The sequence below is a fragment of the Cardiocondyla obscurior genome, linkage group LG02 (assembly GCF_019399895.1).
Source record: "Cardiocondyla obscurior isolate alpha-2009 linkage group LG02, Cobs3.1, whole genome shotgun sequence".
In the NCBI taxonomy this organism is placed as follows: Eukaryota; Metazoa; Arthropoda; class Insecta; order Hymenoptera; family Formicidae; genus Cardiocondyla; species Cardiocondyla obscurior.
Window position 1 is genome coordinate 11,973,572 of NC_091865.1, and position 15,364 is coordinate 11,988,935.

At 42.6% G+C, this 15,364-nt stretch overlaps 2 protein-coding genes across 7 annotated transcripts in view; one reads left to right on the top strand and one right to left on the bottom strand.

Annotated features, from left to right (window-relative positions):
- The window catches only part of Haspin (haspin), a 42,245-nt gene that overhangs the window by 11,445 nt on the left and 15,436 nt on the right, over positions 1-15,364 (top strand). Inside the window, exon 1 of one of the 4 annotated variants that reach the window (XM_070672618.1) lies at positions 8,966-9,322. The exons of the other annotated variants lie outside the window; for them this stretch is intronic. The gene's annotated coding sequence lies outside the window, so the exon portion shown is untranslated. Of the gene's footprint in view, positions 1-8,965; positions 9,323-15,364 lie in introns of those variants that run through there. 4 annotated transcript variants of the gene reach the window in all.
- On the bottom strand, positions 1,241-9,144 carry LOC139112057 (segmentation protein even-skipped). Of its 3 annotated transcripts, none has more exons than XM_070672853.1 (5): positions 9,053-9,144; positions 8,390-8,514; positions 6,604-6,845; positions 4,363-5,278; positions 1,241-4,097 (listed from the first exon to the last, which is right to left on the bottom strand). In XM_070672853.1, the coding sequence occupies exons 2-5, from the start codon at positions 8,505-8,507 to the stop codon at positions 4,054-4,056; spliced, it is 1,320 nt and encodes a 439-aa protein (XP_070528954.1). In that variant the 5' UTR covers positions 8,508-8,514; positions 9,053-9,144; the 3' UTR covers positions 1,241-4,053. The 3 variants fall into 3 exon arrangements, with proteins under 3 accessions (XP_070528954.1, XP_070528950.1, XP_070528961.1); XM_070672849.1 differs by having other exon boundaries at positions 1,243-4,097; positions 8,976-9,087; XM_070672860.1 differs by lacking the exon at positions 1,241-4,097 and having other exon boundaries at positions 4,352-5,278; positions 8,976-9,087.

Genomic DNA, 15,364 nt, shown 5'->3' on the forward strand with positions numbered 1-15,364 from the left:
ATTCCATCAAGGGACACCTGATTCATTATCCAATATCGGATGTCGTAAATTCTTGGCGAGTCAAATAAATTATCGTTCTGAACGCGTCACGCTGACCCCGCTCGCTTTTGAGAATTTCAAGAGACTGTCCATGGCCTTTTTACTCTTTACCCGATCCTTTTTCTTGCGTAATTCTAGGAACGTTTTCCAAAAGCGAGAGAATTTTTTAATGCGTTTTTTTTTTTTTCTTTTTTTTCTTTTATTCTGAAGTACTTTAAACACGGGAAGTAAAGTGTCTTGTAAAGCACATCGATTTTTGTCAGTGTAATTCGTTTACGTATCTTGACGATGATATTATCTTCTACATAGCAGAAATTTCAGAAAATTGTATTACCTGTTTTTTTATTTATTTATTTTTATTTTTTTTTACGTACGCTTAATTTTACGGTTAGATTGGTTCTTATTTCTTGAAGTACTTTTTATTTTTTTGTTGTTGTTGTAATAATGAAAAGGGATGAGAAAATAGAAAAATGTGTAAGTCGCCGGTTATTAAAGCCTGCAGAGATATCTTCAGCTGTTCCCATTAAGACTCTTTAAAGCACACACAAGAGCCATGAAATTTCTGTTAAGCGTGAACAAATCTTTTCAGTGACGAGTACTTTTCACTTTGGTGTATATTTAATTATTTTCAAAATAATAATCCAATTAACCTTGAGTCTTCTAAACGCCTCGGACTATAGTAGCTTTGCAGTTCAAACTAAGCGTAGAATAAAGCACCCCATGGTTCCTGTCGGGATAACAGACGACCCGTAAGAAGTAGGCCGCGGCCAAGGACGAAGCGGGGTAAAAGTAGGAAAAAAAAAAAGAAAGGAAAAGGAAAAAAAAGTCGTTTCTTTTGGTTTCCAACAACTATACGCGTATTGTGCGTCAAGCGATAATTTCCCCGTTTCTATTTTTATTGAATATTAACCTACCTCGTCAATGGAGTCTATTATCCCTCGGCTCCGAGATGTGTCAAGGACGCGGAGGGAGAGACGGAACCTCGATCGGTGCCGATCGCGAAAGATGTATCGATTCGACGCGGCACGGCGAGCCACGTGCGAGCTGCCGCCGTCTCCTTATCTCCCTCGTATCTGGGATGAATCCACCGGCCACCCGGCTCGAAAGGGCTGTCCCTCCGCGTCGAAAAAGGACAGAGCGCCGGGAGGGAAAGGACCGACGAAGGGGTCGCGATGGCGAGTTATCGTTCGTCGACCGACCGAATTGCTTGCGTTGGGTGGCAGCCAATACGGCGACTCTCGTCAGCGATATCATCGCTCCTCGGTCTCTCCATCCCATGGGCGCCGGGGGCCTTTGCCATTGATCGGCCATTTGCCATTCGCCTCCCATGACGGCATTCATTTAGTACGTATTCGCTAGCCGTAGGTGCTAACTTCCCTTCGCGCCGGCTACAAAAGATCCGCGTGCCTCGTGATGCCGCTCTCTATATGTATATTTTTTTTTTTCCCCTTTATTTCCATATGCGTGATGCATATCGCGTTTCGACATATTCACGTTCACGTGCGCGGCGACGTTTTCGCGGGATCTAAAAATCGTAGAAAAATCTAAAGCGCAGGGAAATAATTCCGTTCGCGGGAGGACACGTTTTTTGTTTCTCGAAACGTGCATGCTCTACGCGATCAGCGTTCGCTCAGCTCGGAACAGCTAAGGGATGACGCGCGAACGTGAGACGGAATCAGGCGGAATCGACTCCCTTACGCGCGGGCGAAGGAGAAAGAGCGGGTGTGCTCCGAAATCGTTTCCTCCGAAAGATGAGGGAGGGTGCCTTTTTCTTATTTACGGCGAAGCGCGATAATAGCGCGGATGATGGGGCCTCCGTCCCGAAGCGAGATACCGAACGTAGCCATGGCAACCGCTGCCGTGGCCATATTGGTCCACGGCCAGCTATCGATAATAGGAAAGATAAGAGACGGCCCCCGGGTATCCGGGATATTTTATTGTCGGCAAAATGGCGTCCCGGAGTCTCCCTCTTTGCGCGAATCGTCCCGTACGCGGCGAGTCCGTCGTAAAGTCATTTGTGCAAAAATTACTCGCTCTCATTTCTCTGAGGTGGTATTAACTGAAGGAATATGGAAGGCTTAATCATCTCGATGCGAATCGCTTCAAATACGATTAATTGTATGTCGGAAGAAAATTAAAAAATCGAATTAAAAAATATGATTTTTATAACAGCCTTAAAACGCTTGGCATATAGTAACGCATTTTGATAAACGGGGATCTGAAATGTCGCGTTGAATTAGAATATCTATTACTTCCGTATATTTTGATCTTTATTCAATTTTTATCTACATAACGGCTTCTTACATCGATAATTTGTTAAAAACTCTTCTTTGGCTATAACGATTTATTTAATTTTTTTTTTTTTTTACATGAACGTATGCTTCTTTAATTGCGTATAAAAGTAAGCGAGTAAAATTAAATAAAAAATATTAAAATCACTTTTTTTCATTCATATTCATTTATTCCTTTAAGTAATGTTACGCAGTAATAACACATTAATAACAACACGGTTACGTATTTCGTGGCAAGTTCCATGAACTTCGAAACAATTATAGAGCATTAACACGCTGCTAAAGATAATATAAAGTTAAGATAATGCTTGTCGAAAGCAATTGTCGCTCTCATCGTGTCTCGAAGAAGACATGTGTTGGATCAGAGATCTTTGGTATGACGGAAATTATCTAGAATTTTAAATAAAGTTTAATCGCAATTATAATCTTTCTTAAAATGGATACGATTTCAAATCGGCTACGAAGAAAAAAAAGAGAATGTTATAAATGTACTCTTCCATGCCATTCAAATTCATTTAAATTCAGTCCTGGTGGCAGCTACGTCTCATCAATACAATTAATTATCGTTTTATAATCATCGACGTTATCATACAGTAATATATACACAAAATGAAATTACAAATAGAAAATTGCAATGAAGAAAAACAATATTTACAAACGTTTTTCTTGATTGGCGCCTCGCCGGATAGTCGAATTTTGCAAATGCTACGAATATTCCTTACGATATTTGGAAATATAAAATAAAAAAAATAAATACTGGAAGACTTAACTTTTGTATAGTTTATTTATAGAAAACCTACTAAATTAACTAACACGCAAATTAAACATTTATATACACGTCTTATTTTCGTACTAATAATGATAATGATGAAGCAAACTAAAGAAACGAAAAATGGGAAATGAATTTTATATATAGACATTTGTATGTACAAAATATAATACATTAGGCATGTCTGAAGAAATTTGCGATCACGAAAATCAATAAAAAGAGATTTCATATTGTATTTACTTACTGTAATATATTCACCGTGAGTGAGTGCACTTACATGTACTGTAAGTAAATACAAAGAAATGTATAAAAGAATGAGCATGCACTTATTTACATGTTTCAAATGAGCAAGAAATATCTGATGGAATTTCGTGCCCGATCTAATGTATTATTATATCATAAATTAAAATACTTATTTATATACAATATTCATTTGTTCTCCCTCCACTTTCTTTCTTTCGAGAATTAAAAAAAGAAAAATTTTTTTTGGAGATTTTTTTAAGTTTTAATTTTTTTTGTAATATCTATTTGTCTTAATATCTAAAACAATTTATGATCCAACACATGTTTTTCTTATTTACAAAAAGAAGGACCCACGTATACATTTATTCCAATGTAATAAATTTAAAAATATCTTTAATATATCTGATCTGGATGAATTAATCTACCTTTGTGGAAGATCAATTAGTGGATGTAGCCATTTATTTGCTAAATCAATTAACTCTCCATTCTAAAATAAATAGAAAATAAAAAACGAACGTTGAATATGTCAAATGTCGACTAAGTACTTTGACAAGTCCAAAATTTCGTGAAATTCAACAGATGGAGTTAATCGATTTCAGTCTGTGAACGGCTCTTTGTGCACCCTGTTTCATGTCATGTTACGAAACTTCAAGTAGCGTCGTGAAGATTCGATTGTGCAGGCATGCAAATCCAAGGTGTACGCGCAGAAGTCTAATATGAGACACGAGCCATTTGAGGCTTATAACAGCGTGAATCTGAAACAAAACCCGTACTAAAATTGGCAACAAAATTTTAAAAAATATATAAAAAAAAAAAAGTAAAAATAAAAATTAATTGCTCTGGGCTGCGAACGGCCCGTACGTATGTACATCGCGAACAATATGCAGAGAACTGTATAACGATTTATAACGTAAGACAAGGGATGGTTATTTAACAAAGCGCGTATCATTGATCGTCACAGTTACACTCGCGCCGAGATAGAATCGAACGAATGGATTATACTTTTATCTTAAATCGTACCATTTTGATCCGGCTTGTCTTCCGGAGTGTCGTTCTTGTACGGCTGGAACAGCTTGGGCTGCGGCGGATGTTGCGGCTGCTGAGTCTGCTCCTGTTCCTGGTCGGGCTTGATCAGGGAGGGCGGTGACGAGGGTATCCTCGACGTTGAAGGGATCGTTACGTGGTTGTAGGAGCCGCTCGCGTTGTTCTCGAACGGTAGCACCGTCACGATCGGTACGCTCATACCGTTGAGCCTCACCTGCTGCGGCTGCTCGCTGCTGCTGATCGTGAGCCTGTCTCTTTGCGTCATTAGAGGTGACGTGGTGACGACCGCGGTCGCGTTCGCGCGGTGCGCGTGGTGCGAATGATGGGAGTGCGGGTGGGACGATTGCTGGGCCGAATGATGCGACGGGGACTGTAAGCGGGTCAGTTGGGTGGTCGTGGTGCAGTCGCACTCGCTGGAACTCGTGTCGGAGTTCACCGGGCTGAGCTCTTCGAGTAACGTCGGCCGGTACGACAAAGTAGTTGGCGGTGGTGGCGGAGGATTGCTCACGGTGGGAAATCCGGAGCCGGTAACGTTCGACATGTGTAGCATGTGCAGGGGTGACATCGCCGAATGCGAATGCAGAAGATGGGGCGGCGGATACGGACGCGCGTGAGGCCGATGTAGCGCGGCAACCGGGCTGGTCGAGTGGTACCCGTAGCGGTAATAGGCGGCCGCTGCGGTGTAAGGGGTCGCCGAGGGTGCCAGGTGCGCCGTCGCCGGCAAGTTCGCCGGCGTTGGCACAGGCGGGTAAGCCATCGGCGGAAACGAGCCAGCCGAGGCGGCCGCGAGCAACGTCGCCGCTAACGCTGGGTCCGAATACGCCACGTGGAAGGGCCATGTCATCGACATCCGCTGTCTCTTGTCCTTCATACGCCGATTCTGGAACCAAACCTGTAACACCCACACGCGGGGGGTAGTTTAGAGTTCAGTAGGATCTGGCGCTCCGTGGCGCCGTACATAGGTGCGAGAATTATCACAGACAAATGCGCGCGCGGTGAAATACGTATATGAATAATAAAACTTATATCGCGGCACGAGGGTTGGCGCGTGTTTCGAGATGGGCGCTCGGACACGTAGACACTCACGAATGCGGGAGACTCTCTCGGAGGCGGCGAACGATTATACCGGTAATTCGTGCGGAACGTTTACCGTCATTTAACACCTCGCCCGCCGTTCTCTCTCTTCCCTCTCGTCGTCCCCCCCCCGTCCTCCCCCCTTTTGCCGTTTTACGACCACCAGTCGAAGCGAGTACGAGCTGCCGCGAGACGAGAAATTAAGAGATCCATTAAAGTCCGAGGTGGGCCGCGAGGTAGTCGCTAATTGAGCCGTTTAACACTTTCGCCCGACCGGTCGCCCCCTCGATCAGGGCTGTGACTGAAGCGATGGTCCCCGTCAGAACGCGATGCGCTCAGTCAGAAGTACATATATTACGTAAAGTGGAGTCCTCGTTTCGATCCGTTCTGCCGAGGATCTCGGCGAGGATGCGACGTTACGGCACTGCACCTTAGACACGCGAGAGAAGGATCAAAAGCTATGAATCGCGACCGTTGAATCGCTCTCGAGGCTATAATCGCCGATCAAATATGGCCGCAGCTGGCCGCGGCAAGAAAGAGCCACCGGGAGCTCTTGGCGGCTCGCACGAATAAAAACGCTACTAATTGCATCTATTAAGCCGACCCGGCTTCAGAGGCTCCCGTCTTCGCGGCCGTGAGAAATCAAACCGCGGAATAATATATCCGAATAACTCCCAGAACGAAGACTCGGAGACGAAAGACGACAAATAAACGATAAAAAAGATTTCAATATCCACAAGAAAAAAAAGATACATAAAGTACGTAGGGGGGGGGGAGTTTTTTTTTCTTTTTTTTCTTTCGCGCAAAAATACTTGCTGTTAATAATCGTTAAATGATCGAAGGATTTTCTTAATAATCCCGCGCGAATTCCGCAATCAAACACGAAAGCGCTAATGGAAAATGTTATTGCGCTGGCCACATATGAAGTCACTGTTTATCGAATCTTGCGCGAGTAAACGTTTGCTCATTCTCGATCAGCTCGCGGCAATCGATCACGGCGCTCGATCTACGGGCGGGATAAAGTTGAGCATTACACTTTTAACGCCTGACTTGTTAATTAAAAAATATTTGAGGGGACGGATTGCTTTGCCGTGACGTTTAATATAGATATTTATATAATCTTCTTTATCAAAGAAATCAAACCTTAATTGTCGATTCCGGTAAATTAAGCTGAGCAGCCAATTCGCACCTTCTGGGCCGACTCACGTAATTTTCTCTGCTAAATTCCCGCTCTAAGCGATTGAGTTGTTCTCTCGTGAAGGCAGTCCTGTACCTCCTCACATTAGGATCAATAGGTGGAATCGACGCCTGCTGTTGTTGAGACTGCTGTTGAGATTGTTGTTGGTGCTGATGCGCGATTCCGCGCGACGTCGACGGCTGCGGATCTGCATGAAACAATGCGTTATTATTTTTCGAGGCGCTCAGAAATTATTCGCTTAATTAAATAATTATTTCACGCGATCGATTCTGCTACTGACGACTTGAATTGCTTTCAATGATGGACTCGGTGTATAAATTTATTATTGGCTCCGGTTTGAGTCAGCGATGGTTTAGGCGTCTTTAGCTTTCAAGCGAGAAATAAAACAGTATGTGGAATGAAAAACATTCCAGGAACATTCAAAGCTGCGAAGTTATGGAACTGTAAAGATCCGCTTTTGTCTTTTACCGCCCGCTTCTTTGAGAAAGGGAAGCAAATCTTTTCACGCTTTTTCTTTCCGCTTCGTTTTTTTTTTTTCTTTTCCTTCATGTTTCTGAGCATATGCAAGAGGGATGCTCCTATATATTTTCTGAGATAATCAAAATATTGTAAGACCATATGCTGATCGATTCTTCTTCCATGTCTTCTGAAGTACCTCGAAGTGAGGGAGATTTCACGACGCCGCAAATATCCCGCAAAGAATAGAGCATAATATTGTTAACCTGGTGACAAGGGTCATGCAATTTCTGTCAAAAGCAACTAACAGCAGGTAGGAGGTATCCACTACCTAAAGCAGTAGCAGTAAACTAACGCCGAAAAGCTAAATAATTACGCGGGTCCATTGAGTTGCCGGTCAGCCTCCCGTTGGGTTTTCCGCGATCATAATGCAATCCTGCTCGTATGATTTTCCTCGGTGACTCTATTGTGGAACAACGGTCACGAAATTGCGTCATAATAATGCAAGTTACGTGGAAATGTCTCCCATATACTACAAAAGGCATAATAATAGAAAAAAAAAAAGGAAAATACCATTATTAATGTCTCAACGTCAGTTTTTCGCGCCAGCACACGAACAGATCACTTTCACGTGTCGATAGAGATAATTAATCGAAATTAATTGCATTTTTGAACGATTAAGCTGTTACAGTTGCGCCGAATTTTTAAAGCAATTATATAAATTTTTTACCGCACATGTACGGTATTGTAAAATAATGATTTTACATTTATTTATATTAAAATTTAAAATTAAAAAAAAATTATGCCTAACTTTTTTTTTTCTTTCTTTTTTTAATTGAAGACAAGTAAGTTTACATTTCGGTGTTACATTTTCAAGGCACATATTTTCAAGGCAGATATTTTCAGGTAGTTCAAAATTATCCCATAAATTTTCGCAAACTTTAGAGTGAATTTCACCTATGGCTATATGTTAAACGTCAATAATATCATTTCGGCTCAGGTAGCAATATTTTCTTTAAAAAAAAAAAAATCAGAATTTTAATGTACATCCGTTCGACGAACGACCCTCGTAAAATACGTCTTTGCCCAAAACGGAGACCATCGCGTAGATATTATTAAAATATTACCTACATATTGCCTGCCTTAATTAGTCAATGGTACCATCGGCAGTTGACATTTAAAGGAAGCCTGAGTCGAATTCTGTTTATATCAAGTGTACACCGCGAATTACTACATGTAATCGATTAGAACGTACGAAGCACACACAAAACTCACCGTTTACATCGACTATGTCGATGTGCGGGTTACGCGACGCGTTCATCTGGTCCACGACAACGTTGTCCTCCTCCGGGTTTTCGTCGACGGCGGTCTCTTCGTCGTAGGGATTCCTCATCCTGTCACTTTACAAACAATCGGGATGCGTACGCATATTAATCACCTCGTCGCGTCATCACACGTGCACGCGTGTAACACACGTGGCTGATCGCGAAAACCATTCGTACGTTCGTGCGGTATCACGCGGCGGATTACGCCACGGGATCGAAGTCTCGGAATAAAGTATCGGGGGCCATTAAAAAATTTAATAATCGCACGCGCCCGCGGCTGACAGAAAAACAAATTGAGACCACCTTTAATTTTAATTTCGTAATTCCGAGCCCGGCCGATTTTTCGAATCGGTAGAATCGCAACGAAGGTGAGAAGCTATCGCGAGATCGCGAGTACTTGCCGTTTCAAGCCCCGCGACGGAACGAAGTCACTCGTTGTTTCGACACATTAGAAATCATTTACCGGTGCGGTTCAAACGTGCTCCCGAGACATTTTTTAGATCACTAATTTTATGAGGGACAGGAGGGTGACTTACGAAAAAGTAGCCATTTGTCGTCTTGGTCGATGGAAAATGTTACTACACAATTATCACACAGATCAGAGATAACTTACACGTGCTTTGTTCGAAGATGATGTGTTTAAACTGTGATTGTGGACAGTGTTGGTCCTCATATATATAATATCATCCACCTCCAACGTTCGCTCGGCGAGTGGGGAAAACTCCACTATTCCGCCCTTTCAAACATCCCCTCCGAGAAGGTGGAAGTGAGGGGTGGAGTCAGTAGCCAGCATCATAGGCATACGGTAAAGCAGTCTGGTGGGAAAGGACAGGATCGGATTTGCTCTCTTCGTAGCCTTGCACACGATGAATTTTCTGACATTGTGAGAAAAATTCTTTTAAACGCATCTTTAGCGATCGATTTTTTTTTCATGTAAAGCATAACATAATTATTATACAACTGTGTCGCTTATAATTTTAATGGCAATGATGAAATAGACCCGATACCGATGTCCAAAAAAGAAAAGGAAAGATAAAAATATAAAATAGCAGAGCTTATTACCGTCATAAAAATAAGTTCATGAAAAAGAATTATGTGCCTATTGTTCGACTCGATGATAATGTTTATGATCATTTTCTGTAATAACGTGCGATATATTTCAAGCTTGGAAAAAGTTTCTAGCATCTAGAATGTTTGGCAGAATTGAGTATCACGATCGTGTCACAAATCTTAAAGAATGCTCCGTTAAGTTAGCTGAAAGAGTAATAAAATGATTATAACGCATTCAGTCATATTTCAGAGGAGGAAAGAGAAACAATCGGTATCTATATTTATTCTAAATGGTGAAAATTTAATATAAAAAAAAGTGTTAACTGCGTGCACTCTGAGTGCATAAAAAATAGGGAAACTAACGGTAAAATAAGGAAACTTTCCTTGCCATTTAAAAAGAAAGCGACACAAAAAATAAGATTTTTTTTTTACATTTTAAAACCGATCAATAGCGTATTATTATATAATCTTTCTTTCGTTACGTGTCTATTTCTTTCTTTTTTTTTTCTTTTTTTTTATTACTTTTCGACAGCTTTTGTTATCATTGCTTAGGTCTTCATATTCCTTACCTTTAGCATTGTCTTCTTCTCCAGATTTTTTTTCTCAAAAGCGTGAAAGATATATTGTAAAAAATTGCTCTACTTAAAAGGCGTGAACAAATGGTTTATTTTTTTTTTTTTTTTTATGGTATCGGCAGCGTTGACCTTTCGTCGATCATTTTTTTTTTTTCCTTTCTCTAAGTACCGTTTTACGTTCACGTCGTAAAGTACGACCCGGCATTCATTGAAACTAGAACATTTTTAAGATTGAAATTGGAACAATTTTTTTCGGTGAGCATCATTGAGAAAGAATTATTATGCGACTGGTGAACTTGAAAAACATGCCGCTCGTTCGCCGCACATACGCATTTGACATAACAATGCGTGCAACGTCCAGACGTTAAATCTCTGGAAAATAAATTAAAACCATTGAATCTTTTTCTTCCTCCATTACTTTAACGCTTGTACATATATTTCAAGTTCGCTATATATTTTTTTTTTTTTCGAAAACACCTTATTCGAGATTATTTTCGTCGCTCGATCGTGCCGATAGGTGTAATCAATTTTTCAATGTTTTGCCGCAAATCTTGTCGTTCAGATCTTCCCCTGTTTAGTTACGTCAGTGTGCACAGTAGGGAGGGTGGATGAGAGAGAAAGAGAGAGAGAGAGAAAGGGTTGAAGGGAGCTGGAGGGACGAGAGATAATTGGCGCGAACAGCTCGGCCAGATGCGGTTCGCGATCATGCCGCTGATTAAACGGCTTGATTAAGCGACTAATTTACTCGCATGCGCGATGTAACGTTACTTTATGCAAAATCTATAGCCCGATATATCGGCTGTGCGTTTCGCACGGTCCGCAAATCACAGTTGCATCGGAATCGCGACGGGATATCAAACGAGATATCATCGGAGTGTCCTTTGTTCTTCGGGAACGATGATAATGACAGACGGGGATCGGGAATTAATTTCTTGTAGAATTATCTATTCCTCGAACAATTTGTACTCTAAATTCATTAATTTCACTCTGGTCCTTGAAATTTTTATGATCTCTATTTATAACAGCTCCTCCATTTAAATTCTTAAGGGCTGTCGTTCTCTCGATCGATGCAATCTTGTTCTCCTTATCTCTTCCGCAAGTCGTTCAATTTCGTAACGTTGGCCGAAGAGCGCTATTGCTCACCGCTATTAAAAGCGCAACATATTTTTCACTTAGCGGAAAAATTCAAGCATTTAAATGCAAAGAAATAGCACAAGACGCGACGGACTCCTTTTTCGTCCCGGAAAATATGACGAGGTAGGGTAAAAAAAAAAAAAAAGGGAAGAAAAAAAAAGTAGCTAAACTCGGTCCGGCCTGAAAATTCAGTGAGCGAAATGAATGGTTTTATTGCCTTCAACATTATGATGCTCGTGATGGATGGTTATTGCCGTAACGGTAAAAATAATCACAACGAAGAGGCGAGAGTCGTTTCGCTCGCCTATAAGAGTTGTGGCGTCTACACAACGCGTACAATGTCGTTATAGTTATTGGATTCCCGAATCTCGTAAAGCCACGGGAAAAGCCCACGGTCTACGAAATCTTCAAAAGCGGCGTTCGACTCGCCCGGAATTCGCGCCGGGGTCGCAATAATTTCCAGGAGCGAGCTCGGAGCGATTTCCCCGGATCAGGCCGCAATACGGGACGCGGCGATTAATTCAACGCGCGCGACGTTAGCGCGCGATTAAGTCAATTATCGGCGAGTATCCCGGAAATTAGCGTATCGATAGCGCGCGTGCGACGGGGAAGAGTTTATTGAAGCGCGATTTTACGGGCGCTGCCGTGACGAGAGAGCCGTGCAAATGGCGGGTAAAACGACACGGGCAATTATACAGCACCCATTAACGATAAACATTCCGAAGTCGGAAGCATTATTAGCGTTCAGCGCGGATAGAATTGCTTAACGCGAGCCCACCCTACGGGCGAGCCAGTTGCCTTGCGGGATTCAAACGTGAATAATTTCTTGAGAAATAACGAAACGGGGGAACGGGCAGCGTGATGTCTTGATGTAAAAGAAGCTTCCCCGGAAGCGAAGGGAGCTCCCGCCGGTCGGTTTAAGATCATCAGCGCGCCGATAAGAGGAGCGAACTAGTAAATACGCTCGTCATGTGGATATACTTGAAATAAGGCTCGTTGAGAGAACCGCTGTTCTCTTATCTCGGCCTCTCACGACTCGGCAGATACTCGAGAGTGTCCTTTCGGCCGCCGTTCGAATACGAGGAGTTCGCGGGTGCGGTGCGCGCGGGAATCGGCTTCCCGCCACATGGGATGTAAATTCGTGCGAGGACCCGTGCGTGTCGTAAAGCCGGCGGTGTGTATATTGCGGCAATTGTTGTCGATATTTTTAGGGACGCATTAGCATGCGTGCCACTGTGCGCCACATCGCGCCTCTCATCGAGAGCGGCGAGATGAAAGGCCCGCCGACCTCCATTGCCGTCTTCTTATTCTAAGAGATGGTCCCGACTCGCTCGTACACCCGCGAATATGTTTGACTCCGCGATCTTCGCTAGCTACTATTGTATTCCATAGACGACGCTTTTCTCAAGATTTTTTTTTTTCAGGTTTTTTATTAATTAATATTAATTTTTTTTAATTAATTTTTTTTTATTAATTTTTTTTTAATTAATATTAATTAATATTATTTTAATCATTGTCGAGATACATTTTTTTTTGTCGTGATTTTAATCGCGCACGAGAAAATCCAGGGAGGTCTGAATTAAACTCTTTCAAATGAGGATTTAGCTGGCGTTGAGTAATTTAATTTACTACCCGACGATCGGGTGCGATTCCACCGCCATATGTCAGTTTATTATAATATAAGGTTGCCCGTGTAGGGTTTCATCCCTATCCCCAGCTACTGCTCGTGATCCGTGACGTGTGATGCAGGATATTATTGCCGCTCGCGTTTAATGAGGTCGCGTTAATTAGAAAAATAAGACGACTTTCCGCGTTTCCGTGATGATTGAATCGACATGATCTCCTTGTCCCTTAGTCTTGGTCACCGAGATCTTCGCGTATTGTCGGCTTCGACACGTCGCACAATTTAATCGTTTTTCTTCTTGGTCAAGTACCCACATCTGGCCGCCAGCGATGACGAGCCATCCTACATCGCGCGATGATATTTCTCGGTCGAGATACTCGAAAAAATTGCAATTCGTCTTTCTGCAAGGAATTATTAATTAAAATAAAATTTTTTTTTAACAAAAAATAATGAAAAAACACCGTTCAGTTGTACCTTCGAATATCTAGAAAGTCAGATACTGAATCGATATAAATTTAGACAAGAGGTGCGAATGTTCGGCTCCAAGTTGAAAATTCAACGAGCCTCGTCGCTTGCGATCATGTTTTAGGGTCGTCACAGCAGTTCCGTTACATGAAGCGCATTGAAAACTCTTTCCAGGGTGCTTTTCTCGGAAGGACAAAGACCGCATTGTTCAGCTTTCAGGATCGATCCGACGAGGTAAAGATTTACGCGTGAAATTGCGAATTTCTTGAGGCTGCATCCTTTGCGCTCTCCCGCGCTCCTAATTATAATATAATTTCCGCGCTAATGGCGTACCTGCTCATAGCCGCCATCATAACCCGCCGGGGTTTTGCGAAGTGCCGGAGAAACGGGTGGGATGCGGGAGAATGGAGGACGAAAGAGGATGGATCGAGGCATGTATCCTCGGTGCGTAATACGGCGCCGAGTTCATAACCGAGTTAGCGAAATCGGCTGCTCCGTTTATTCCGCAGGCGGGGGAGTATAACGACGCTAACCGTCGGGGTGAGCGGGGCGCCCGGGGGGGAAGAGGAGGGGGATAGGAGGCGGTGGAATCGGGAGGCTCCGGGTGTTTTGATTAAATTAGGGGATGATCGCGCGAAATTAGAGACATTAAATTTCATTTCCCGGCTCGTTCCGGATGGCGCGATTTTGCCACTGCGAGTCTCGAGATCGCTCGCAGCCGAAAAAGAGAGCCGGGGATTTTCCGAGGCAGAAGTCAGGTAGACGAATTTCGAGCACATCGAAATGCGGCCCGTTACGCGGTAATGCGCAATAATTTACAGTCAATGTGCCACTCGTAAATTCGTAAAACAAAAACGTCTGGTGGTGATAAAAGAAAAAAAAAAAAAGCAATGGTTATCTGCGGAGGGAAAAAAAAAAGGAACAGTTTCTAAAAGTTTAATTAAAAATTGTTAACATATGAAATTTAATCGGGATATAATATTCAGGTACAATTTTGTATTTTATAAATGCAGTGTTACTGTTTCTGATTTTCAAAGCCCATTCGCCGAGACAAACGCTGAGTGATGTCTAATGGCTTTATTTGTGCCTTGATCGCGTCGTAAGTGAAGTATCGTGTAAGTAGAACAACGGAAGGGAGTCTCATCCGCATCTGCTCGTCGCGATAAGCGATGCGAGAATATATATATATTTTTTTTTTCCACGGAAGCGTTCGAGCGACGCAGCGTGAACGTCGTTTCCTTTTTTTTTTTATCTTGGCGAGGACTTAAAAAAGTTAAAGGTGTAGGAAACAGGAAGAGCCAAGGGCGCCCGGGCTGCTGCCTCGAAGTGCTTTTGAAAACGATCCTCGATCGGTGAGAGAATCCTAGACAAGCCTCTCGAGTGGCACGCCTAATTTCCTTCTAATTCCGGCACTTGTCACTCGTTTTAATTGCCGCTTGAGCACGAGGAAAGATCCAAAGTGTCGGGGGGTTTTTTTTTTTCCTTTTTTTTTCTTTCGTAGGAGAAGTCAATGGACAAATAAAAGCGTTCCCCGATCACTAACATCGTTTAACGACAATTTTAATTTAGTATTATGAAATAATTAAAAATTACGGCCAGTAACTTTATTATTCTTAAAGGTCATGACTATACGCGTATTACAGCTCTCTTAACTGCCGTGCGTTGTATCATTTTATACGAATATTATGGAGATAAATATAGGATCAGATTTTACTGGCTGCGATAAAAAGGAATAAGGCGAAATTGCAAAATCGCGGCAACGACGACGATAGATATAGACGGTTACTTAGAGGGCTCGCGAGGGTGAATATTTCAATCCGTTATACTCTTCCGCGCATATATACCTCCGGGGAGAAACGGGGTAAAAGATCGTTAAGGCGTTAAGGGAAGATCGAGGAGCTCTGGCGGCGAAATTACATTTTTTAATTATGGCCGGAGCAAGTTCATAATTGGTGCTCACTACGCGGGGGATGAAACTTATTAGTCGGCGGGGCTTTACCGCTCCAGGGAATGTAACATGGCCACCTTGTGGAAGGATATCGCCGGGGTCGTTTGCCAGGGGCGCAACTCTTACTTG

What these genes read in the sequence shown, in the direction of transcription:
- LOC139112057 (XM_070672849.1), bottom strand. An exon ending in TACCGGAATCGACAATTAAG is followed by an intron (nt 5,279 to 6,603) that starts GTTTGATTTCTT and finishes TGGGTGTTACAG; the next exon opens with GTTTGGTTCCAGAATCGGCG. An exon ending in AGACAAGCCGGATCAAAATG is followed by an intron (nt 4,098 to 4,362) that starts GTACGATTTAAG and finishes GTTTTGTTTCAG; the next exon opens with ATTCACGCTGTTATAAGCCT.